At 47.0% G+C, this 27,757-nt stretch overlaps 1 protein-coding gene across 1 annotated transcript in view; it reads right to left on the bottom strand.

The window, feature by feature from the left end:
• LOC129842532 (disintegrin and metalloproteinase domain-containing protein 12-like) overlaps window positions 1-27,757 on the bottom strand; it is a 175,941-nt gene that overhangs the window by 147,041 nt on the left and 1,143 nt on the right. Inside the window, exons 2-3 of the mRNA XM_055911109.1 lie at window positions 17,973-18,177; window positions 12,871-12,936 (exon numbers count right to left, since the gene is read on the bottom strand). Coding sequence (XP_055767084.1) covers window positions 12,871-12,936; window positions 17,973-18,177 — 271 coding nt within the window. The remainder of the gene's footprint in view (window positions 1-12,870; window positions 12,937-17,972; window positions 18,178-27,757) is intronic.

Genomic DNA, 27,757 nt, shown 5'->3' with positions numbered 1-27,757 from the left:
ACTGTCAGAGACAAGAGAAGACAGGCTCTGTCACACTGACCTTCATTTACTGTCAGAGACAAGAGAAGACAGGCTCTGTCACACTGACCTTCATTTACTGTCAGAGACAAGAGAAGACAGGCTCTGGCACACGGACCTTAATTTACTGTCAGAGACAAGAGAAGACAGGCTCTGTCACACTGACCTTCATTTACTGTCAGAGACAAGAGAAGACAGGCTCTGGCACACTGACCTTCATTTACTGTCAGAGACAAGAGAAGACAGGCTCTGTCACACGGACCTTCATTTACTGTCAGAGACAAGAGAAGACAGGCTCTGTCACACGGACCTTCATTTACTGTCAGAGACAAGAGAAGACAGGCTCTGGCACACTGACCTTCATTTACTGTCAGAGACAAGAGAAGACAAGAGAAGACAGGCTCTGGCACACGGACCTTCATTTACTGTCAGAGACAAGAGAAGACAGGCTCTGTCACACGGACCTTCATTTACTGTCCGAGACAAGAGAAGACAGGCTCTGGCACACGGACCTTCATTTACTGTCAGAGACAAGAGAAGACAGGCTCTGTCACACGGACCTTCATTTACTGTCAGAGACAAGAGAAGACAGGCTCTGTCACACGGACCTTCATTTACTGTCAGAGACAAGAGAAGACAAGAGAAGACAGGCTCTGGCACACGGACCTTCATTTACTGTCAGATACAAGAGAAGACAAGAGAAGACAGGCTCTGGCACACGGACCTTCATTTACTGTCAGAGACAAGAGAAGACAGGCTCTGGCACACGGACCTTCATTTACTGTCAGAGACAAGAGAAGACAGGCTCTGTCACACGGACCTTCATTTACTGTCAGAGACAAGAGAAGACAGGCTCTGGCACACTGACCTTCATTTACTGTCAGAGACAAGAGAAGACAAGAGAAGACAGGCTCTGGCACACGGACCTTCATTTACTGTCAGAGACAAGAGAAGACAGGCTCTGTCACACGGACCTTCATTTACTGTCAGAGACAAGAGAAGACAGGCTCTGTCACACGGACCTTCATTCACTGTCAGAGACAAGAGAAGACAGGTTCTGTCACACGGACCTTCATTTACTGTCAGAGACAAGAGAAGACAGGCTCTGTCACACGGACCTTCATTTACTGTCAGAGACAAGAGAAGACAGGCTCTGTCACACGGACCTTCATTTACCGTCAGAGACAAGAGAAGACAGGCTCTGTCACACAGACCTTCATTTACTGTCAGAGACAAGAGAAGACAAGAGAAGACAGGCTCTGGCACACGGACCTTCATTTACTGTCAGAGACAAGAGAAGACAAGAGAAGACAGGCTCTGGCACACGGACCTTCATTTACTGTCAGAGACAAGAGAAGACAGGCTCTGTCACACGGACCTTCATTTACTGTCAGAGACAAGAGAAGACAAGAGAAGACAGGCTCTGGCACACGGACCTTCATTTACTGTCAGAGACAAGAGAAGACAGGATCTGTCACACGGACCTTCATTTACTGTCCGAGACAAGAGAAGACAGGGTCTGGCACACGGACCTTCATTTACTGTCAGAGACAAGAGAAGACAAGAGAAGACAGGCTCTGGCACACGGACCTTCATTTACTGTCAGATACAAGAGAAGACAAGAGAAGACAGGCTCTGGCACACGGACCTTCATTTACTGTCAGAGACAAGAGAAGACAAGAGAAGACAGGCTCTGGCACACGGACCTTCATTTACTGTCAGAGACAAGAGAAGACAGGCTCTGTCACACGGACCTTCATTTACTGTCAGAGACAAGAGAAGACAGGCTCTGGCACACTGACCTTCATTTACTGTCAGAGACAAGAGAAGACAAGAGAAGGAAGGCTCTGTCACACGGACTTTCATTTACTGTCAGAGACAAGAGAAGACAGGCTCTGTCACACTGACCTTCATTCACTGTCAGAGACAAGAGAAGACAGGGTCTGTCACACGGACCTTCATTTACTGTCAGAGACAAGAGAAGACAGGCTCTGTCACACGGACCTTCATTTACCGTCAGAGACAAGAGAAGACAGGCTCTGTCACACAGACCTTCATTTACTGTCAGAGACAAGAGAAGACAAGAGAAGACAGGCTCTGGCACACGGACCTTCATTTACTGTCAGAGACAAGAGAAGACAAGAGAAGACAGGCTCTGGCACACGGACCTTCATTTACTGTCAGAGACAAGAGAAGACAGGCTCTGTCACACGGACCTTCATTTACTGTCAGAGACAAGAGAAGACAGGCTCTGGCACACTGACCTTCATTTACTGTCAGAGACAAGAGAAGACAAGAGAAGACAGGCTCTGGCACACGGACCTTCATTTACTGTCAGAGACAAGAGAAGACAGGCTCTGGCACACTGACCTTCATTCACAGTCAGAGACAAGAGAAGACAGGCTTTGTCACACGGACCTTCATTTACTGTCAGAGACAAGAGAAGACAGGCTCTGTCACACGGACCTTCATTTACTGTCAGAGATAAGAGAAGACTGGCTCTGTCACACGGACCTTCATTTACTGTCAGAGACAAGAGAAGACAGGCTCTGTCACACGGACCTTCATTTACTGTCAGAGACAAGAGAAGACAGGCTCTGGCACGCTGACCTTCATTTACTGTCAGAGACAAGAGAAGACAAGAGAAGACAGGCTCTGGCACATGGACCTTCATTTACTGTCAGAGACAAGAGAAGACAGGCTCTGTCACACGGACCTTCATTTACTGTCAGAGACAAGAGAAGACAGGCTCTGTCACACTGACCTTCATTCACTGTCAGAGACAAGAGAAGACAGGCTCTGTCACACGGACCTTCATTTACTGTCAGAGACAAGAGAAGACAAGAGAAGTCAGGCTCTGGCACACGGACCTTCATTTACTGTCAGAGACAAGAGAAGACAAGAGAAGACAGGCTCTGGCACACGGACCTTCATTTACTGTCAGAGACAAGAGAAGACAAGAGAAGACAGGCTCTGTCACACGGACCTTCATTCACTGTCAGAGACAAGAGAAGACAGGTTCTGTCACACGGACCTTCATTTACTGTCAGAGACAAGAGAAGACAGGCTCTGTCACACGGACCTTCATTTACTGTCAGAGACAAGAGAAGACAGGCTCTGTCACACGGACCTTCATTTACCGTCAGAGACAAGAGAAGACAGGCTCTGTCACACAGACCTTCATTTACTGTCAGAGACAAGAGAAGACAAGAGAAGACAGGCTCTGGCACACGGACCTTCATTTACTGTCAGAGACAAGAGAAGACAAGAGAAGACAGGCTCTGGCACACGGACCTTCATTTACTGTCAGAGACAAGAGAAGACAGGCTCTGTCACACGGACCTTCATTTACTGTCAGAGACAAGAGAAGACAAGAGAAGACAGGCTCTGGCACACGGACCTTCATTTACTGTCAGAGACAAGAGAAGACAGGATCTGTCACACGGACCTTCATTTACTGTCCGAGACAAGAGAAGACAGGGTCTGGCACACGGACCTTCATTTACTGTCAGAGACAAGAGAAGACAAGAGAAGACAGGCTCTGGCACACGGACCTTCATTTACTGTCAGATACAAGAGAAGACAAGAGAAGACAGGCTCTGGCACACGGACCTTCATTTACTGTCAGAGACAAGAGAAGACAAGAGAAGACAGGCTCTGGCACACGGACCTTCATTTACTGTCAGAGACAAGAGAAGACAGGCTCTGTCACACGGACCTTCATTTACTGTCAGAGACAAGAGAAGACAGGCTCTGGCACACTGACCTTCATTTACTGTCAGACACAAGAGAAGACAAGAGAAGGAAGGCTCTGTCACACGGACTTTCATTTACTGTCAGAGACAAGAGAAGACAGGCTCTGTCACACTGACCTTCATTCACTGTCAGAGACAAGAGAAGACAGGGTCTGTCACACGGACCTTCATTTACTGTCAGAGACAAGAGAAGACAGGCTCTGGCACACTGACCTTCATTTACTGTCAGACACAAGAGAAGACAAGAGAAGGAAGGCTCTGTCACACGGACTTTCATTTACTGTCAGAGACAAGAGAAGACAGGCTCTGTCACACTGACCTTCATTCACTGTCAGAGACAAGAGAAGACAGGGTCTGTCACACGGACCTTCATTTACTGTCAGAGACAAGAGAAGACAGGCTCTGTCACACGGACCTTCATTTACTGTCAGAGACAAGAGAAGACAGGCTCTGTCACACGGACCTTCATTTACTGTCAGAGACAAGAGAAGACAAGAGAAGACAGGCTCTGGCACACGGACCTTCATTTACTGTCAGAGACAAGAGAAGACAAGAGAAGACAGGCTCTGGCACACGGACCTTCATTTACTGTCAGAGACAAGAGAAGACAGGCTCTGTCACACGGACCTTCATTTACTGTCAGAGACAAGAGAAGACAGGCTCTGTCACACTGACCTTCATTTACTGTCAGAGACAAGAGAAGACAAGAGAAGACAGGCTCTGGCACACGGACCTTCATTTACTGTCAGAGACAAGAGAAGACAGGCTCTGGCACACTGACCTTCATTCACAGTCAGAGACAAGAGAAGACAGGCTCTGTCACACGGACCTTCATTTACTGTCAGAGACAAGAGAAGACAGGCTCTGTCACACGGACCTTCATTTACTGTCAGAGATAAGAGAAGACTGGCTCTGTCACACGGACCTTCATTTACTGTCAGAGACAAGAGAAGACAAGAGAAGACAGGCTCTGGCACACGGACCTTCATTTACTGTCAGAGACAAGAGAAGACAGGCTCTGTCACACGGACCTTCATTTACTGTCAGAGACAAGAGAAGACAGGCTCTGGCACACTGACCTTCATTTACTGTCAAACACAAGAGAAGACAAGAGAAGGAAGGCTCTGTCACACGGACTTTCATTTACTGTCAGAGACAAGAGAAGACAGGCTCTGTCACACTGACCTTCATTCACTGTCAGAGACAAGAGAAGACAGGGTCTGTCACACGGACCTTCATTTACTGTCAGAGACAAGAGAAGACAGGCTCTGTCACACGGACCTTCATTTACTGTCAGAGACAAGAGAAGACAGGCTCTGTCACACGGACCTTCATTTACTGTCAGAGACAAGAGAAGACAAGAGAAGACAGGCTCTGGCACACGGACCTTCATTTACTGTCAGAGACAAGAGAAGACAAGAGAAGACAGGCTCTGGCACACGGACCTTCATTTACTGTCAGAGACAAGAGAAGACAGGCTCTGTCACACTGACCTTCATTTACTGTCAGAGACAAGAGAAGACAGGCTCTGTCACACTGACCTTCATTTACTGTCAGAGACAAGAGAAGACAAGAGAAGACAGGCTCTGGCACACGGACCTTCATTTACTGTCAGAGACAAGAGAAGACAGGCTCTGGCACACTGACCTTCATTCACAGTCAGAGACAAGAGAAGACAGGCTCTGTCACACGGACCTTCATTTACTGTCAGAGACAAGAGAAGACAGGCTCTGTCACACGGACCTTCATTTACTGTCAGAGATAAGAGAAGACTGGCTCTGTCACACGGACCTTCATTTACTGTCAGAGACAAGAGAAGACAAGAGAAGACAGGCTCTGGCACATGGACCTTCATTTACTGTCAGAGACAAGAGAAGACAGGCTCTGTCACACGGACCTTCATTTACTGTCAGAGACAAGAGAAGACAGGCTCTGTCACACTGACCTTCATTCACTGTCAGAGACAAGAGAAGACAGGCTCTGTCACACGGACCTTCATTTACTGTCAGAGACAAGAGAAGACAAGAGAAGTCAGGCTCTGGCACACGGACCTTCATTTACTGTCAGAGACAAGAGAAGACAAGAGAAGACAGGCTCTGGCACACGGACCTTCATTTACTGTCAGAGACAAGAGAAGACAAGAGAAGACAGGCTCTGTCACACGGACCTTCATTCACTGTCAGAGACAAGAGAAGACAGGCTCTGGCACACGGACCTTCATTTACTGTCAGAGACAAGAGAAGACAAGAGAAGACAGGTTCTGTCACACGGACCTTCATTTACTGTCAGAGACAAGAGAAGACAGGCTCTGTCACACGGACCTTCATTTACTGTCAGAGACAAGAGAAGACAGGCTCTGTCACACGGACCTTCATTTACCGTCAGAGACAAGAGAAGACAGGCTCTGTCACACAGACCTTCATTTACTGTCAGAGATAAGAGAAGACTGGCTCTGTCACACGGACCTTCATTTACTGTCAGAGACAAGAGAAGACAGGCTCTGTCACACGGACCTTCATTTACTGTCAGAGACAAGAGAAGACAGGCTCTGGCACGCTGACCTTCATTTACTGTCAGAGACAAGAGAAGACAAGAGAAGACAGGCTCTGGCACATGGACCTTCATTTACTGTCAGAGACAAGAGAAGACAGGCTCTGTCACACGGACCTTCATTTACTGTCAGAGACAAGAGAAGACAGGCTCTGTCACACTGACCTTCATTCACTGTCAGAGACAAGAGAAGACAGGCTCTGTCACACGGACCTTCATTTACTGTCAGAGACAAGAGAAGACAAGAGAAGTCAGGCTCTGGCACACGGACCTTCATTTACTGTCAGAGACAAGAGAAGACAAGAGAAGACATGCTCTGGCACACGGACCTTCATTTACTGTCAGAGACAAGAGAAGACAAGAGAAGACAGGCTCTGTCACACGGACCTTCATTCACTGTCAGAGACAAGAGAAGACAGGCTCTGTCACACGGACCTTCATTTACTGTCAGAGACAAGAGAAGACAAGAGAAGACAGGCTCTGGCACACGGACCTTCATTTACTGTCAGAGACAAGAGAAGACAGGATCTGTCACACGGACCTTCATTTACTGTCCGAGACAAGAGAAGACAGGGTCTGGCACACGGACCTTCATTTACTGTCAGAGACAAGAGAAGACAAGAGAAGACAGGCTCTGGCACACGGACCTTCATTTACTGTCAGATACAAGAGAAGACAAGAGAAGACAGGCTCTGGCACACGGACCTTCATTTACTGTCAGAGACAAGAGAAGACAAGAGAAGACAGGCTCTGGCACACGGACCTTCATTTACTGTCAGAGACAAGAGAAGACAGGCTCTGTCACACGGACCTTCATTTACTGTCAGAGACAAGAGAAGACAGGCTCTGGCACACTGACCTTCATTTACTGTCAGACACAAGAGAAGACAAGAGAAGGAAGGCTCTGTCACACGGACTTTCATTTACTGTCAGAGACAAGAGAAGACAGGCTCTGTCACACTGACCTTCATTCACTGTCAGAGACAAGAGAAGACAGGGTCTGTCACACGGACCTTCATTTACTGTCAGAGACAAGAGAAGACAGGCTCTGTCACACGGACCTTCATTTACTGTCAGAGACAAGAGAAGACAGGCTCTGTCACACGGACCTTCATTTACTGTCAGAGACAAGAGAAGACAAGAGAAGACAGGCTCTGGCACACGGACCTTCATTTACTGTCAGAGACAAGAGAAGACAAGAGAAGACAGGCTCTGGCACACGGACCTTCATTTACTGTCAGAGACAAGAGAAGACAGGCTCTGTCACACGGACCTTCATTTACTGTCAGAGACAAGAGAAGACAGGCTCTGTCACACTGACCTTCATTTACTGTCAGAGACAAGAGAAGACAAGAGAAGACAAGAGAAGACAGGCTCTGGCACACGGACCTTCATTTACTGTCAGAGACAAGAGAAGACAGGCTCTGGCACACTGACCTTCATTCACAGTCAGAGACAAGAGAAGACAGGCTCTGTCACACGGACCTTCATTTACTGTCAGAGACAAGAGAAGACAGGCTCTGTCACACGGACCTTCATTTACTGTCAGAGATAAGAGAAGACTGGCTCTGTCACACGGACCTTCATTTACTGTCAGAGACAAGAGAAGACAGGCTCTGTCACACGGACCTTCATTTACTGTCAGAGACAAGAGAAGACAAGAGAAGACAGGCTCTGGCACATGGACCTTCATTTACTGTCAGAGACAAGAGAAGACAGGCTCTGGCACACTGACCTTCATTTACTGTCAGAGACAAGAGAAGACAAGAGAAGACAGGCTCTGGCACATGGACCTTCATTTACTGTCAGAGACAAGAGAAGACAGGCTCTGTCACACGGACCTTCATTTACTGTCAGAGACAAGAGAAGACAGGCTCTGTCACACTGACCTTCATTCACTGTCAGAGACAAGAGAAGACAGGCTCTGTCACACGGACCTTCATTTACTGTCAGAGACAAGAGAAGACAAGAGAAGTCAGGCTCTGGCACACGGACCTTCATTTACTGTCAGAGACAAGAGAAGACAAGAGAAGACAGGCTCTGGCACACGGACCTTCATTTACTGTCAGAGACAAGAGAAGACAAGAGAAGACAATCTCTGTCACACGGACCTTCATTCACTGTCAGAGACAAGAGAAGACAGGTTCTGTCACACGGACCTTCATTTACTGTCAGAGACAAGAGAAGACAGGCTCTGTCACACGGACCTTCATTTACTGTCAGAGACAAGAGAAGACAGGCTCTGTCACACGGACCTTCATTTACCGTCAGAGACAAGAGAAGACAGGCTCTGTCACACAGACCTTCATTTACTGTCAGAGACAAGAGAAGACAAGAGAAGACAGGCTCTGGCACACGGACCTTCATTTACTGTCAGAGACAAGAGAAGACAAGAGAAGACAGGCTCTGGCACACGGACCTTCATTTACTGTCAGAGACAAGAGAAGACAAGAGAAGACAGGCTCTGGCACACGGACCTTCATTTACTGTCAGAGACAAGAGAAGACAGGATCTGTCACACGGACCTTCATTTACTGTCCGAGACAAGAGAAGACAGGGTCTGGCACACGGACCTTCATTTACTGTCAGAGACAAGAGAAGACAAGAGAAGACAGGCTCTGGCACACGGACCTTCATTTACTGTCAGATACAAGAGAAGACAAGAGAAGACAGGCTCTGGCACACGGACCTTCATTTACTGTCAGAGACAAGAGAAGACAAGAGAAGACAGGCTCTGGCACACGGACCTTCATTTACTGTCAGAGACAAGAGAAGACAGGCTCTGTCACACGGACCTTCATTTACTGTCAGAGACAAGAGAAGACAGGCTCTGGCACACTGACCTTCATTTACTGTCAGAGACAAGAGAAGACAAGAGAAGGAAGGCTCTGTCACACGGACTTTCATTTACTGTCAGAGACAAGAGAAGACAGGCTCTGTCACACTGATCTTCATTCACTGTCAGAGACAAGAGAAGACAGGGTCTGTCACACGGACCTTCATTTACTGTCAGAGACAAGAGAAGACAGGCTCTGTCACACGGACCTTCATTTACTGTCAGAGACAAGAGAAGACAGGCTCTGTCACACGGACCTTCATTTACTGTCAGAGACAAGAGAAGACAAGAGAAGACAGGCTCTGGCACACGGACCTTCATTTACTGTCAGAGACAAGAGAAGACAAGAGAAGACAGGCTCTGGCACACGGACCTTCATTTACTGTCAGAGACAAGAGAAGACAGGCTCTGTCACACGGACCTTCATTTACTGTCAGAGACAAGAGAAGACAGGCTCTGGCACACTGACCTTCATTTACTGTCAGAGACAAGAGAAGACAAGAGAAGACAGGCTCTGGCACACGGACCTTCATTTACTGTCAGAGACAAGAGAAGACAGGCTCTGGCACACTGACCTTCATTCACAGTCAGAGACAAGAGAAGACAGGCTCTGTCACACGGACCTTCATTTACTGTCAGAGACAAGAGAAGACAAGAGAAGACAGGCTCTGGCACACGGACCTTCATTTACTGTCAGAGACAAGAGAAGACAGGCTCTGGCACACTGACCTTCATTCACAGTCAGAGACAAGAGAAGACAGGCTCTGTCACACGGACCTTCATTTACTGTCAGAGACAAGAGAAGACAGGCTCTGTCACACGGACCTTCATTTACTGTCAGAGACAAGAGAAGACAAGAGAAGACAGGCTCTGGCACACGGACCTTCATTTACTGTCAGAGACAAGAGAAGACAGGATCTGTCACACGGACCTTCATTTACTGTCCGAGACAAGAGAAGACAGGGTCTGGCACACGGACCTTCATTTACTGTCAGAGACAAGAGAAGACAAGAGAAGACAGGCTCTGGCACACGGACCTTCATTTACTGTCAGATACAAGAGAAGACAAGAGAAGACAGGCTCTGGCACACGGACCTTCATTTACTGTCAGAGACAAGAGAAGACAAGAGAAGACAGGCTCTGGCACACGGACTTTCATTTACTGTCAGAGACAAGAGAAGACAGGCTCTGTCACACGGACCTTCATTTACTGTCAGAGACAAGAGAAGACAGGCTCTGGCACACTGACCTTCATTTACTGTCAGAGACAAGAGAAGACAAGAGAAGGAAGGCTCTGTCACACGGACTTTCATTTACTGTCAGAGACAAGAGAAGACAGGCTCTGTCACACTGATCTTCATTCACTGTCAGAGACAAGAGAAGACAGGGTCTGTCACACGGACCTTCATTTACTGTCAGAGACAAGAGAAGACAGGCTCTGTCACACGGACCTTCATTTACTGTCAGAGACAAGAGAAGACAGGCTCTGTCACACGGACCTTCATTTACTGTCAGAGACAAGAGAAGACAAGAGAAGACAGGCTCTGGCACACGGACCTTCATTTACTGTCAGAGACAAGAGAAGACAAGAGAAGACAGGCTCTGGCACACGGACCTTCATTTACTGTCAGAGACAAGAGAAGACAGGCTCTGTCACACGGACCTTCATTTACTGTCAGAGACAAGAGAAGACAGGCTCTGGCACACTGACCTTCATTTACTGTCAGAGACAAGAGAAGACAAGAGAAGACAGGCTCTGGCACACGGACCTTCATTTACTGTCAGAGACAAGAGAAGACAGGCTCTGGCACACTGACCTTCATTCACAGTCAGAGACAAGAGAAGACAGGCTCTGTCACACGGACCTTCATTTACTGTCAGAGACAAGAGAAGACAGGCTCTGTCACACGGACCTTCATTTACTGTCAGAGACAAGAGAAGACAGGCTCTGGCACACTGACCTTCATTTACTGTCAGAGACAAGAGAAGACAAGAGAAGACAGGCTCTGGCACATTGACCTTCATTTACTGTCAGAGACAAGAGAAGACAGGCTCTGTCACACGGACCTTCATTTACTGTCAGAGACAAGAGAAGACAGGCTCTGTCACACTGACCTTCATTCACTGTCAGAGACAAGAGAAGACAGGCTCTGTCACACGGACCTTCATTTACTGTCAGAGACAAGAGAAGACAGGCTCTGTCACACGGACCTTCATTTACTGTCAGAGACAAGAGAAGACAGGCTCTGTCACACGGACCTTCATTTACTGTCAGAGACAAGAGAAGACAAGAGAAGTCAGGCTCTGGCACACGGACCTTCATTTACTGTCAGAGACAAGAGAAGACAAGAGAAGACAGGCTCTGGCACACGGACCTTCATTTACTGTCAGAGACAAGAGAAGACAAGAGAAGACAGGCTCTGGCACACGGACCTTCATTTACTGTCAGAGACAAGAGAAGACAGGCTCTGTCACACGGACCTTCATTTACTGTCAGAGACAAGAGAAGACAGGCTCTGGCACACTGACCTTCATTTACTGTCAGAGACAAGAGAAGACAAGAGAAGACAGGCTCTGGCACACGGACCTTCATTTACTGTCAGAGACAAGAGAAGACAGGCTCTGTCACACGGAACTTCATTTACTGTCAGAGACAAGAGAAGACAGGCTCTGGCACACTGACCTTCATTCACTGTCAGAGACAAGAGAAGACAGGCTCTGTCACACGGACCTTCATTTACTGTCAGAGACAAGAGAAGACAGGCTCTGTCACACGGACCTTCATTTACTGTCAGAGACAAGAGAAGACAGGCTCTGTCACACGGACCTTCATTTACTGTCAGAGACAAGAGAAGACAGGCTCTGTCACACGGACCTTCATTTACCGTCAGAGACAAGAGAAGACAGGCTCTGTCACACGGACCTTCATTTACCGTCAGAGACAAGAGAAGACAGGCTCTGTCACACTGACCTTCATTTACTGTCAGAGACAAGAGAAGACAAGAGAAGCCTGGCTCTCAAGAGAAGACAGGCTATGTGCACACTGCCCACAAAATGAGGTGGAAACTGAGCTGCACTTCCTAACCTCCTGCCAAATGTATGACCATATTAGAGACACATATTTCCCTCAGACTACACAGACCCACAAAGAATTAGAAAACAAATCCAATCCCATATCTACTGGGTGAAATAGCACAGTGTGACATCACAGCAGCAAGATTTGTGAGCTGTTGCCACAAGAAAAGGGCAACCAGTGAAGAACAAACACCATTGTAAATACAACCCATATTTATGTTGATTTATTTTCCCTTTTGTACTTTAACCAAAGCCTCTCTCTCTCTCTCTCTCTCTCTCTCTCTCTCTCTCTCTCTCTCTCTCTCTCTCTCTCTCTCTCTCTCTCTCTCTCTCTCTCTCTCTCTCTCTCTCTCTCTCTCTCTCTCCCTCTCTCCCTCTCTCCCTCTCTCTCTCTCTCTCTCCCTCTCCCTCTCCCTCCCTCTCTCCCTCCCTCTCTCCCTCCCTCCCTCCCTCTCTCCCTCCCTCTCTCAGAACACACTCAGCATAGTGGGAGTAGTGGGGGAGAGCCCCACCTACAAGTCAGATGGTCAAATACCTAACGATAATAGAACTGGGCTGGGAGTCTGATGTGTATCTCTAGGGTGGATGTGACAGAGGAAGGTGAAAGGTCATCCCAGGTCACCCCACGGTGCTTACCTCTCTGTTGTCAGCTACGATGATCAGCTCCACATACTTGGTGGTGCTCTGGGCATGTCTCCTTTGCTGTGGGGGGAAGGAAAGGGTGAGATGAAGAGAGAGGAGGAGAGAGAGAGGGAGATAAAGAAAGGAGAGGAAGATAGAGACAAATAATAATATGACATTTGTAATGTCTTTATTATTTTGGAACTTCTGTGAGTGTCATGTTTACTGTTCAATTTTATTGTTTATTTCACTTTTGTATATAATCTACTTCACTTGCTTTGGCAATGTTAACATATGTTCCCCATGCCAATAAATCCCCTTTAATTGAATTGAGCCAGAGAGAGGAGGGGAAAGGGAGAGAGGGATATTGAGAGAGACTTTTATCTTTCAGATCATCAAGAGGACACATTTCACTGTGGCACTCTAAAAAGGGCAGAAGTAAATATCACAGCCAAACCAGTCAATACAGCTTTACACCTGATTCCCCACGTAGTGCACTACATTTAACCAGAGACACCTGATTCCCTACGTAGTGCACTACATTTAACCAGAGACACCTGATTCCCTATGTAGTGCACTACATTTAACCAGAGACACCTGATTCCCTACGTAGTGCACTACATTTAACCAGAGACACCTGATTCCCTATGTAGTGCACTACATTTAACCAGAGACACCTGATTCCCTACGTAGTGCACTACATTTAACCAGAGCCCCCTGATTCCCTACGTAGTGCACTACATTTAACCAGAGACACCTAATTCCCTACGTAGTGCACTACATTTAACCAGAGCCACCTGATTCCCTACGTAGTGCACTACATTTAACCAGAGCCCCCTGATTCCCTATGTAGTGCACTACATTTAACCAGAGACACCTGATTCCCTACGTAGTGCACTACATTTAACCAGAGCCACCTGATTCCCTACGTAGTGCACTACATTTAACCAGAGCCACCTGATTCCCTACGTAGTGCACTACATTTAACCAGAGCCCCCTGATTCCCTACGTAGTGCACTACATTTAACCAGAGCCCCCTGATTCCCTACGTAGTGCACTACATTTAACCAGAGACACCTGATTCCCTACGTAGTGCACTACATTTAACCAGAGCCATCTGGTTCCCTACGTAGTGCACTACATTTAACCAGAGCCACCTGATTCCCTACGTAGTGCACTACATTTAACCAGAGCCACCTGATTCCCTACGTAGTGCACTACATTTAACCAGAGCCACCTGGTTCCCTACGTAGTGCACTACATTTAACCAGAGTCACCTGATTCCCTACGTAGTGCACTACATTTAACCCCCTGATTCCCTATGTAGTGCACTACATTTAACCAGAGACACCTGATTCCCTACGTAGTGCACTACATTTAACCAGATCCACCTGATTCCCTACGTAGTGCACTACATTTAACCAGAGCCCCCTGATTCCCTACGTAGTGCACTACATTTAACCAGAGCCACCTGGTTCCCTACGTAGTGCACTACATTTAACCAGAGCCACCTGATTCCCTACGTAGTGCACTACATTTAACCAGAGCCACCTGATTCCCTACGTAGTGCACTACATTTAACCAGAGCCCCCTGATTCCCTACGTAGTGCACTACATTTAACCAGAGCCACCTGATTCCCTACGTAGTGCACTACATTTAACCAGAGCCACCTGATTCCCTACGTAGTGCACTACATTTAACCAGAGACACCTGATTCCCTACGTAGTGCACTACATTTAACCAGAGACACCTGATTCCCTACGTAGTGCACTACATTTAACCAGAGCCACCTGATTCCCTACGTAGTGCACTACATTTAACCAGAGCCCCCTGATTCCCTACGTAGTGCACTACATTTAACCAGAGCCACCTGATTCCCTACGTAGTGCACTACATTTAACCAGAGCCCCCTGATTCCCTACGTAGTGCACTACATTTAACCAGAGTCACCTGATTCCCTACGTAGTGCACTACATTTAACCAGATCCCCCTGATTCCCTACGTAGTGCACTACATTTAACCAGAGACACCTGATTCCCTACGTAGTGCACTACATTTAACCAGATCCACCTGATTCCCTACGTAGTGCACTACATTTAACCCCCTGATTCCCTACGTAGTGCACTACATTTAACCAGAGCCCCCTGATTCCCTACGTAGTGCACTACATTTAACCAGAGACACCTGATTCCCTACGTAGTGCACTACATTTAACCAGAGACACCTGATTCCCTACGTAGTGCACTACATTTAACCAGATCCACCTGATTCCCTATGTAGTGCACTACATTTAACCAGAGACACCTGATTCCCTACGTAGTGCACTACATTTAACCAGAGTCACCTGATTCCCTACGTAGTGCACTACATTTAACCAGAGACACCTGATTCCCTACGTAGTGCACTACATTTAACCAGATCCACCTGATTCCCTACGTAGTGCACTACATTTAACCCCCTGATTCCCTACGTAGTGCACTACATTTAACCCCCTGATTCCCTACGTAGTGCACTACATTTAACCAGAGCCCCCTGATTCCCTACGTAGTGCACTACATTTAACCAGAGCCACCTGATTCCCTACGTAGTGCACTACATTTAACCAGAGCCCCCTGATTCCCTACGTAGTGCACTACATTTAACCAGAGCCACCTGATTCCCTACGTAGTGCACTACATTTAACCAGAGCCCCCTGATTCCCTACGTAGTGCACTACATTTAACCAGAGCCACCTGATTCCCTACGTAGTGCACTACATTTAACCCCCTGATTCCCTACGTAGTGCACTACATTTAACCCCCTGATTCCCTACGTAGTGCACTACATTTAACCAGAGTCACCTGATTCCCTACGTAGTGCACTACATTTAACCAGAGTCACCTGATTCCCTACGTAGTGCACTACATTTAACCAGAGCCACCGGATTCCCTACGTAGTGCACTACATTTAACCAGAGCCCCCTGATTCCCTACGTAGTGCACTACATTTAACCAGAGTCACCTGATTCCCTACGTAGTGCACTACATTTAACCAGAGTCACCTGATTCCCTACGTAGTGCACTACATTTAACCAGATCCACCTGATTCCCTACGTAGTGCACTACATTTAACCAGAGCCACCTGATTCCCTACGTAGTGCACTACATTTAACCAGAGTCACCTGATTCCCCACGTAGTGCACTACATTTAACCAGAGACACCTGATTCCCTATGTAGTGCACTACATTTAACCAGAGTCACCTGATTCCCCACGTAGTGCACTACATTTAACCAGAGCCACCTGATTCCCTACGTAGTGCACTACATTTAACCAGAGTCACCTGATTCCCCACGTAGTGCACTACATTTAACCAGAGTCACCTGATTCCCTATGTAGTGCACTACATTTAACCAGAGACACCTGATTCCCTACGTAGTGCACTACATTTAACCAGAGACACCTGATTCCCTATGTAGTGCACTACATTTAACCAGAGACACCTGATTCCCTACGTAGTGCACTACATTTAACCAGAGCCCCCTGATTCCCTACGTAGTGCACTACATTTAACCAGAGACACCTAATTCCCTACGTAGTGCACTACATTTAACCAGAGCCACCTGATTCCCTACGTAGTGCACTACATTTAACCAGAGCCCCCTGATTCCCTATGTAGTGCACTACATTTAACCAGAGACACCTGATTCCCTACGTAGTGCACTACATTTAACCAGAGCCACCTGATTCCCTACGTAGTGCACTACATTTAACCAGAGCCCCCTGATTCCCTACGTAGTGCACTACATTTAACCAGAGACACCTGATTCCCTACGTAGTGCACTACATTTAACCAGAGCCATCTGGTTCCCTACGTAGTGCACTACATTTAACCAGAGCCACCTGATTCCCTACGTAGTGCACTACATTTAACCAGAGCCACCTGATTCCCTACGTAGTGCACTACATTTAACCAGAGCCACCTGGTTCCCTACGTAGTGCACTACATTTAACCAGAGTCACCTGATTCCCTACGTAGTGCACTACATTTAACCCCCTGATTCCCTACGTAGTGCACTACATTTAACCAGAGCCACCTGGTTCCCTACGTAGTGCACTACATTTAACCAGAGCCACCTGATTCCCTACGTAGTGCACTACATTTAACCAGAGTCACCTGATTCCCTACGTAGTGCACTACATTTAACCAGAGCCACCTGATTCCCTACGTAGTGCACTACATTTAACCAGAGCCACCTGATTCCCTACGTAGTGCACTACATTTAACCAGAGCCCCCTGATTCCCTACGTAGTGCACTACATTTAACCAGAGACACCTGATTCCCTACGTAGTGCACTACATTTAACCAGAGCCACCTGATTCCCTACGTAGTGCACTACATTTAACCAGAGCCACCTGATTCCCTACGTAGTGCACTACATTTAACCAGAGCCACCTGATTCCCTACGTAGTGCACTACATTTAACCAGAGCCACCTGATTCCCTACGTAGTGCACTACATTTAACCAGAGCCACCTGATTCCCTACGTAGTGCACTACATTTAACCAGAGCCACCTGATTCCCTACGTAGTGCACTACATTTAACCAGAGTCACCTGATTCCCTACGTAGTGCACTACATTTAACCAGATCCACCTGATTCCCTACGTAGTGCACTACATTTAACCAGAGACACCTGATTCCCTACGTAGTGCACTACATTTAACCAGAGCCACCTGATTCCCTACGTAGTGCACTACATTTAACCAGAGCCCCCTGATTCCCTACGTAGTGCACTACATTTAACCAGAGACACCTGCTTCCCTACGTAGTACACTACATTTAACCAGAGCCCTGTACGACTAGTCTCTATTGATTGAGGTTTGATCTGAAGTCCTCCTAGTCTCTATCTGTAGATGGACGTAAAGACAAAATATTTTGTGCAAAATGTTGAAATGGAACATTTAGCTTTTGAGCCCATGTCTGTGTTTACACAAGAAGCCCAATTCTGATATTTTCCCTAAATATTGGCAAAAGATTCTGATCTGATTGGTCAAAAGACCAATTAGTGGCCAAAGATCAGATTTGGGGGTCTGCCTGTGTAAACACAGCCATGGTATTCCATGTCTGCTGCTTACCCTGGTGCTGAAGGCTCCGAAGGGGCCGTCTGATTGGTTGTGGGTGTTCTGGGTGTCTCCACGAACCAGCGATATGTTGAAGCCATGACCACACGAGCCGGGTGTGAAGTCGAGCTGTTCTGACCGGTAGATCCTGTGGGATCCACCGGAGGGATCCGTCGACGGCTCCAACACGTAGGATCTGTTTTCCAGGGAGATGAAGCCACTGGGAATACAAGGGTGATATTGATTAATCGATCAAATCGATCACCAATCGATAAAGTAGTAGAAGAAGAAGGACATTTCTTAAATGTCTGTCATGATGTTTTTTTTTCTACAGAATGTTGGATAATGGATCTTATTAACGTCATAAATAGTTGAGACGTTGAGGTGCTTTGTGGGTAACACTACTGTTACCTCGTCAATAAAGTCTCACTGTTATTCCTGGGAACAGATCAAGAGGCAGACGTTTGTCTTAATAAGTCATAAAGTAATATCCTTCCCCGGTGGTTTCTCATTCTCCGTCTGTCCGTCTCGAGCGTCTCTTATTTCTCACCGTCAACTTTTCTCACACGACTAAAAAACCGCCCTGGTGATTTAAAGTGACGTCTCCGTCCACCGAGACTGGGCCAAAACTCTGAGTTTTAATCAACCGCCTGACAACATTCATAACCACAGAAACGTAACATTTAAAAAAAACGCTCCCAAAGCCAGACTAAAGCTGCCAACTAAGAAACCCCAAGAACAGTTTGTCTTGGCCGTCGCGCCAGGCAGCATAGCACTCGTCAAGCTAAGCCCTCTGCATCTGTCCGTCCAGAGACAGGTTGTAGAGGGGCAGAAAAATGAGCGGCCTGTAAAACAGGGTCTGCATCACAAACGGCACCCTATTCCCTATATAGCGCACTACTTTTAACAAGAACCCTATGGGGCTCTCGTTAAAAGTAGTGCACTACTTAGGGAATAGGGTACCAATTGGGAATGCGCTCAAAGGGCTTAACAATTACCCCTATCACTCCTTAGAGGGGGGGAAACTGTTGGCACGTTTTGGGAAGGACATTCCTGATGTTGTCCAGTAATATTAGCAGAATCGTTAGTCCTACTTGACATCTGTGAACGCTGAACGGTTCTTTTTTCCAGCTTTGCGGGTCTTTACTGGGTTAAAGTCTTGTATTACTCTGACTGTATATCGTTGTCTTGGATCATTAACACAGGGATACATTTCCATTCATCACTAAGGTGTGTTTATATGGTAACTCTGTTTATCTGTAGTTGTAGAGAGAAACAGAGAAGAAGAACACAGAGGCAGAGAGAAACAGAGAGGAACACAGAGGCAGAGAGAAACAGAGAAGAAGAACACAGAGGCAGAGAGAAACAGAGAAGAACACAGAGGCAGAGAGAAACAGAGAAGAACACAGAGGCAGAGAGAGAAGAACACAGAGGCAGAGAGAAACAGAGAGGAACACAGAGGCAGAGAGAAACAGAGAAGAAGAACACAGAGGCAGAGAGAAACAGAGAAGAACACAGAGGCAGAGAGAAACAGAGAAGAAGAACACAGAGGCAGAGAGAAACAGAGAAGAAGAACACAGAGGCAGAGAGAAACAGAGAAGAAGAACACAGAGGCAGAGAGAAACAGAGAAGAAGAACACAGAGGCAGAGAGAAACAGAGAAGAACACAGAGGCAGAGAGAAACAGAGAAGAACACAGAGGCAGAGAGAAACAGAGAAGAACACAGAGGCAGAGAGAAACAGAGAGGAACACAGAGGCAGAGAGAAACAGAGAAGAAGAACACAGAGGCAGAGAGAAACAGAGAAGAACACAGAGGCAGAGAGAAACAGAGAGGAACACAGAGGCAGAGAGAAACAGAGAAGAAGAACACAGAGGCAGAGAGAAACAGAGAAGAAGAACACAGAGGCAGAGAGAAACAGAGAGGAACACAGAGGCAGAGAGAAACAGAGGAACACAGAGGCAGAGAGAAACAGAGAAGAAGAACACAGAGGCAGAGAGAAACAGAGAAGAAGAACACAGAGGCAGAGAGAAACAGAGAAGAAGAACACAGAGGCAGAGAGAAACAGAGAAGAACACAGAGGCAGAGAGAAACAGAGAAGAAGAACACAGAGGCAGAGAGAAAGAGGGAAGAAGAACACAGAGGCAGAGAGAAACAGAGGAACACAGAGGCAGAGAGAAACAGAGAAGAAGAACACAGAGGCAGAGAGAAACAGAGAAGAACACAGAGGCAGAGAGAAACAGAGGAACACAGAGGCAGAGAGAAACAGAGAAGAAGAACACAGAGGCAGAGAGAAACAGAGAGGAACACAGAGGCAGAGAGAAACAGAGAGGAACACAGAGGCAGAGAGAAACAGAGAAGAAGAACGCAGAGGCAGAGAGAAACAGAGAAGAAGAACACAGAGGCAGAGAGAAACAGAGGAACACAGAGGCAGAGAGAAACAGAGAAGAACACAGAGGCAGAGAGAAACAGAGAAGAACACAGAGGCAGAGAGAGAAGAACACAGAGGCAGAGAGAAACAGAGAAGAACACAGAGGCAGAGAGAGAAGAACACAGAGGCAGAGAGAAACAGAGAGGAACACAGAGGCAGAGAGAAACAGAGAAGAAGAACACAGAGGCAGAGAGAAACAGAGAAGAACACAGAGGCAGAGAGAAACAGAGAAGAAGAACACAGAGGCAGAGAGAAACAGAGAAGAAGAACACAGAGGCAGAGAGAAACAGAGAAGAAGAACACAGAGGCAGAGAGAAACAGAGAAGAAGAACACAGAGGCAGAGAGAAACAGAGAAGAACACAGAGGCAGAGAGAAACAGAGAAGAACACAGAGGCAGAGAGAAACAGAGAAGAACACAGAGGCAGAGAGAAACAGAGAAGAAGAACACAGAGGCAGAGAGAAACAGAGAAGAAGAACACAGAGGCAGAGAGAAACAGAGAAGAAGAACACAGAGGCAGAGAGAAACAGAGAAGAACACAGAGGCAGAGAGAAACAGAGAAGAAGAACACAGAGGCAGAGAGAAACAGAGAAGAAGAACACAGAGGCAGAGAGAAACAGAGAAGAAGAACACAGAGGCAGAGAGAAACAGAGAGGAACACAGAGGCAGAGAGAAACAGAGGAACACAGAGGCAGAGAGAAACAGAGAAGAAGAACACAGAGGCAGAGAGAAACAGAGAAGAAGAACACAGAGGCAGAGAGAAACAGAGAAGAAGAACACAGAGGCAGAGAGAAACAGAGGAACACAGAGGCAGAGAGAAACAGAGAAGAAGAACACAGAGGCAGAGAGAAACAGAGAGGAAGAACACAGAGGCAGAGAGAAACAGAGGAACACAGAGGCAGAGAGAAACAGAGAAGAAGAACACAGAGGCAGAGAGAAACAGAGAAGAACACAGAGGCAGAGAGAAACAGAGAAGAAGAACACAGAGGCAGAGAGAAACAGAGAAGAAGAACACAGAGGCAGAGAGAAACAGAGAAGAAGAACACAGAGGCAGAGAGAAACAGAGAAGAAGAACACAGAGGCAGAGAGAAACAGAGAAGAACACAGAGGCAGAGAGAAACAGAGAAGAACACAGAGGCAGAGAGAAACAGAGAAGAACACAGAGGCAGAGAGAAACAGAGAGGAACACAGAGGCAGAGAGAAACAGAGAAGAAGAACACAGAGGCAGAGAGAAACAGAGAAGAACACAGAGGCAGAGAGAAACAGAGAGGAACACAGAGGCAGAGAGAAACAGAGAAGAAGAACACAGAGGCAGAGAGAAACAGAGAAGAAGAACACAGAGGCAGAGAGAAACAGAGAGGAACACAGAGGCAGAGAGAAACAGAGGAACACAGAGGCAGAGAGAAACAGAGAAGAAGAACACAGAGGCAGAGAGAAACAGAGAAGAAGAACACAGAGGCAGAGAGAAACAGAGAAGAAGAACACAGAGGCAGAGAGAAACAGAGAAGAACACAGAGGCAGAGAGAAACAGAGAAGAAGAACACAGAGGCAGAGAGAAACAGGGAAGAAGAAGACAGAGGCAGAGAGAAACAGAGGAACACAGAGGCAGAGAGAAACAGAGAAGAAGAACACAGAGGCAGAGAGAAACAGAGAAGAACACAGAGGCAGAGAGAAACAGAGGAACACAGAGGCAGAGAGAAACAGAGAAGAAGAACACAGAGGCAGAGAGAAACAGAGAGGAACACAGAGGCAGAGAGAAACAGAGAGGAACACAGAGGCAGAGAGAAACAGAGAAGAAGAACACAGAGGCAGAGCGAAACAGTGAAGAAGAACACAGAGGCAGAGAGAAACAGAGAGGAACACAGAGGCAGAGAGAAACAGAGAAGAACACAGAGGCAGAGAGAAACAGAGAGGAACACAGAGGCAGAGAGAAACAGAGAAGAAGAACACAGAGGCAGAGAGAAACAGAGAAGAACACAGAGGCAGAGAGAAACAGAGAAGAACACAGAGGCAGAGAGAGAAGAACACAGAGGCAGAGAGAAACAGAGAAGAACACAGAGGCAGAGAGAGAAGAACACAGAGGCAGAGAGAAACAGAGAGGAACACAGAGGCAGAGAGAAACAGAGAAGAAGAACACAGAGGCAGAGAGAAACAGAGAAGAACACAGAGGCAGAGAGAAACAGAGAAGAAGAACACAGAGGCAGAGAGAAACAGAGAAGAAGAACACAGAGGCAGAGAGAAACAGAGAAGAAGAACACAGAGGCAGAGAGAAACAGAGAAGAAGAACACAGAGGCAGAGAGAAACAGAGAAGAACACAGAGGCAGAGAGAAACAGAGAAGAACACAGAGGCAGAGAGAAACAGAGAAGAACACAGAGGCAGAGAGAAACAGAGAAGAAGAACACAGAGGCAGAGAGAAACAGAGAAGAAGAACACAGAGGCAGAGAGAAACAGAGAAGAAGAACACAGAGGCAGAGAGAAACAGAGAAGAACACAGAGGCAGAGAGAAACAGAGAAGAAGAACACAGAGGCAGAGAGAAACAGAGAAGAAGAACACAGAGGCAGAGAGAAACAGAGAAGAAGAACACAGAGGCAGAGAGAAACAGAGAGGAACACAGAGGCAGAGAGAAACAGAGGAACACAGAGGCAGAGAGAAACAGAGAAGAAGAACACAGAGGCAGAGAGAAACAGAGAAGAAGAACACAGAGGCAGAGAGAAACAGAGAAGAAGAACACAGAGGCAGAGAGAAACAGAGGAACACAGAGGCAGAGAGAAACAGAGAAGAAGAACACAGAGGCAGAGAGAAACAGAGAGGAAGACCACAGAGGCAGAGAGAAACAGAGGAACACAGAGGCAGAGAGAAACAGAGAAGAAGAACACAGAGGCAGAGAGAAACAGAGAAGAACACAGAGGCAGAGAGAAACAGAGGAACACAGAGGCAGAGAGAAACAGAGAAGAAGAACACAGAGGCAGAGAGAAACAGAGAGGAACACAGAGGCAGAGAGAAACAGAGAGGAACACAGAGGCAGAGAGAAACAGAGAAGAAGAACACAGAGGCAGAGAGAAACAGAGAAGAAGAACACAGAGGCAGAGAGAAACAGAGAGGAACACAGAGGCAGAGAGAAACAGAGAGGAACACAGAGGCAGAGAGAAACAGAGAAGAAGAACACAGAGGCAGAGAGAAACAGAGAAGAAGAACACAGAGGCAGAGAGAAACAGAGAAGAAGAACACAGAGGCAGAGAGAAACAGAGAAGAAGAACACAGAGGCAGAGAGAAACAGAGGAACACAGAGGCAGAGAGAAACAGAGAAGAAGAACACAGAGGCAGAGAGAAACAGAGAAGAAGAACACAGAGGCAGAGAGAAACAGAGAAGAAGAACACAGAGGCAGAGAGAAAAAGAGAAGAAGAACACAGAGGCAGAGAGAAACAGAGAGGAACACAGAGGCAGAGAGAAACAGAGAGGAAGAACACAGAGGCAGAGAGAAACAGAGAAGAAGAAGACAGAGGCAGAGAGAAACAGAGAAGAACACAGAGGCAGAGAGAAACAGAGAAGAAGAACACAGAGGCAGAGAGAAACAGAGAAGAAGAACACAGAGGCAGAGAGAAACAGAGAAGAAGAACACAGAGGCAGAGAGAAACAGAGAAGAAGAACACAGAGGCAGAGAGAAACAGAGAAGAAGAACACAGAGGCAGAGAGAAACAGAGAAGAAGAACACAGAGGCAGAGAGAAACAGAGGAACACAGAGGCAGAGAGAAACAGAGAAGAAGAACACAGAGGCAGAGAGAAACAGAGAGGAAGAACACAGAGGCAGAGAGAAACAGAGGAACACAGAGGCAGAGAGAAACAGAGAAGAAGAACACAGAGGCAGAGAGAAACAGAGAAGAACACAGAGGCAGAGAGAAACAGAGGAACACAGAGGCAGAGAGAAACAGAGAAGAAGAATATGAGGCAGAGAGAAACAGAGAGGAACACAGAGGCAGAGAGAAACAGAGAGGAACACAGAGGCAGAGAGAAACAGAGAAGAAGAACACAGAGGCAGAGAGAAACAGAGAAGAAGAACACAGAGGCAGAGAGAAACAGAGAGGAACACAGAGGCAGAGAGAAACAGAGAGGAACACAGAGGCAGAGAGAAACAGAGAAGAAGAACACAGAGGCAGAGAGAAACAGAGAAGAAGAACACAGAGGCAGAGAGAAACAGAGAAGAAGAAGACAGAGGCAGAGAGAAACAGAGAAGAAGAACACAGAGGCAGAGAGAAACAGAGGAACACAGAGGCAGAGAGAAACAGAGAAGAAGAACACAGAGGCAGAGAGAAACAGAGAGGAACACAGAGGCAGAGAGAAACAGAGAAGAAGAACACAGAGGCAGAGAGAAACAGAGAAGAACACAGAGGCAGAGAGAAACAGAGAGGAACACAGAGGCAGAGAGAAACAGAGAAGAAGAACACAGAGGCAGAGAGAAACAGAGAAGAAGAACACAGAGGCAGAGAGAAACAGAGAGGAACACAGAGGCAGAGAGAAACAGAGGAACACAGAGGCAGAGAGAAACAGAGAAGAAGAACACAGAGGCAGAGAGAAACAGAGAAGAAGAACACAGAGGCAGAGAGAAACAGAGAAGAAGAACACAGAGGCAGAGAGAAACAGAGGAACACAGAGGCAGAGAGAAACAGAGAAGAAGAACACAGAGGCAGAGAGAAACAGAGAGGAAGAACACAGAGGCAGAGAGAAACAGAGGAACACAGAGGCAGAGAGAAACAGAGAAGAAGAACACAGAGGCAGAGAGAAACAGAGAAGAAGAACACATAGGCAGAGAGAAACAGAGGAACACAGAGGCAGAGAGAAACAGAGAAGAAGAACACAGAGGCAGAGAGAAACAGAGAGGAACACAGAGGCAGAGAGAAACAGAGAGGAACACAGAGGCAGAGAGAAACAGAGAAGAAGAACACAGAGGCAGAGAGAAACAGAGAAGAAGAACACAGAGGCAGAGAGAAACAGAGAGGAACACAGAGGCAGAGAGAAACAGAGAAGAACACAGAGGCAGAGAGAAACAGAGAGGAACACAGAGGCAGAGAGAAACAGAGAAGAAGAACACAGAGGCAGAGAGAAACAGAGAAGAACACAGAGGCAGAGAGAAACAGAGAAGAACACAGAGGCAGAGAGAGAAGAACACAGAGGCAGAGAGAAACAGAGAAGAACACAGAGGCAGAGAGAGAAGAACACAGAGGCAGAGAGAAACAGAGAGGAACACAGAGGCAGAGAGAAACAGAGAAGAAGAACACAGAGGCAGAGAGAAACAGAGAAGAAGAACACAGAGGCAGAGAGAAACAGAGAAGAAGAACACAGAGGCAGAGAGAAACAGAGAAGAAGAACACAGAGGCAGAGAGAAACAGAGAAGAAGAACACAGAGGCAGAGAGAAACAGAGAAGAAGAACACAGAGGCAGAGAGAAACAGAGAAGAACACAGAGGCAGAGAGAAACAGAGAAGAACACAGAAGCAGAGAGAAACAGAGAAGAACAAAGAGGCAGAGAGAAACAGAGAGGAACACAGAGGCAGAGAGAAACAGAGAAGAAGAACACAGAGGCAGAGAGAAACAGAGAAGAAGAACACAGAGGCAGAGAGAAACAGAGAAGAACACAGAGGCAGAGAAAAACAGAGAAGAAGAACACAGAGGCAGAGAGAAACAGAGAAGAAGAACACAGAGGCAGAGAGAAACAGAGAAGAAGAACACAGAGGCAGAGAGAAACAGAGAGGAACACAGAGGCAGAGAGAAACAGAGGAACACAGAGGCAGAGAGAAACAGAGAAGAAGAACACAGAGGCAGAGAGAAACAGAGAAGAAGAACACAGAGGCAGAGAGAAACAGAGAGGAACACAGAGGCAGAGAGAAACAGAGAGGAAGAACACAGAGGCAGAGAGAAACAGAGAAGAAGAAGACAGAGGCAGAGAGAAACAGAGAAGAACACAGAGGCAGAAAGAAACAGAGAAGAAGAACACAGAGGCAGAGAGAAACAGAGAAGAAGAACACAGAGGCAGAGAGAAACAGAGAAGAAGAACACAGAGGCAGAGAGAAACAGAGAAGAAGAACACAGAGGCAGAGAGAAACAGAGAAGAAGAACACAGAGGCAGAGAGAAACAGAGAAGAAGAACACAGAGGCAGAGAGAAACAGAGGAACACAGAGGCAGAGAGAAACAGAGAAGAAGAACACAGAGGCAGAGAGAAACAGAGAGGAAGAACACAGAGGCAGAGAGAAACAGAGGAACACAGAGGCAGAGAGAAACAGAGAAGAAGAACACAGAGGCAGAGAGAAACAGAGAAGAACACAGAGGCAGAGAGAAACAGAGGAACACAGAGGCAGAGAGAAACAGAGAAGAAGAACACAGAGGCAGAGAGAAACAGAGAGGAACACAGAGGCAGAGAGAAACAGAGAGGAACACAGAGGCAGAGAGAAACAGAGAAGAAGAACACAGAGGCAGAGAGAAACAGAGAAGAAGAACACAGAGGCAGAGAGAAACAGAGAGGAACACAGAGGCAGAGAGAAACAGAGAGGAACACAGAGGCAGAGAGAAACAGAGAAGAAGAACACAGAGGCAGAGAGAAACAGAGAAGAAGAACACAGAGGCAGAGAGAAACAGAGAAGAAGAAGACAGAGGCAGAGAGAAACAGAGAAGAAGAACACAGAGGCAGAGAGAAACAGAGAGGAACACAGAGGCAGAGAGAAACAGAGAAGAAGAACACAGAGGCAGAGAGAAACAGAGGAACACAGAGGCAGAGAGAAACAGAGAAGAAGAACACAGAGGCAGAGAGAAACAGAGAAGAAGAACACAGAGGCAGAGAGAAACAGAGAAGAAGAACACAGAGGCAGAGAGAAACAGAGAAGAAGAACACAGAGGCAGAGAGAAACAGAGGAACACAGAGGCAGAGAGAAACAGAGAAGAAGAACACAGAGGCAGAGAGAAACAGAGAAGAACACAGAGGCAGAGAGAAACAGAGGAACACAGAGGCAGAGAGAAACAGAGAAGAAGAACACAGAGGCAGAGAGAAACAGAGAGGAACACAGAGGCAGAGAGAAACAGAGAGGAACACAGAGGCAGAGAGAAACAGAGAAGAAGAACACAGAGGCAGAGAGAAACAGAGAAGAAGAACACAGAGGCAGAGAGAAACAGAGAGGAACACAGAGGCAGAGAGAAACAGAGAGGAACACAGAGGCAGAGAGAAACAGAGAAGAAGAACACAGAGGCAGAGAGAAACAGAGAAGAAGAACACAGAGGCAGAGAGAAACAGAGAAGAAGAAGACAGAGGCAGAGAGAAACAGGGAAGAAGAACACAGAGGCAGAGAGAAACAGAGGAACACAGAGGCAGAGAGAAACAGAGAA

This window comes from Salvelinus fontinalis, unplaced genomic scaffold, assembly GCF_029448725.1.
Source record: "Salvelinus fontinalis isolate EN_2023a unplaced genomic scaffold, ASM2944872v1 scaffold_0048, whole genome shotgun sequence".
In the NCBI taxonomy this organism is placed as follows: Eukaryota; Metazoa; Chordata; class Actinopteri; order Salmoniformes; family Salmonidae; genus Salvelinus; species Salvelinus fontinalis.
The sequence above is the reverse complement of the archived record's forward strand: the minus strand, read 5'-3'. Positions and strand labels throughout refer to the sequence as shown.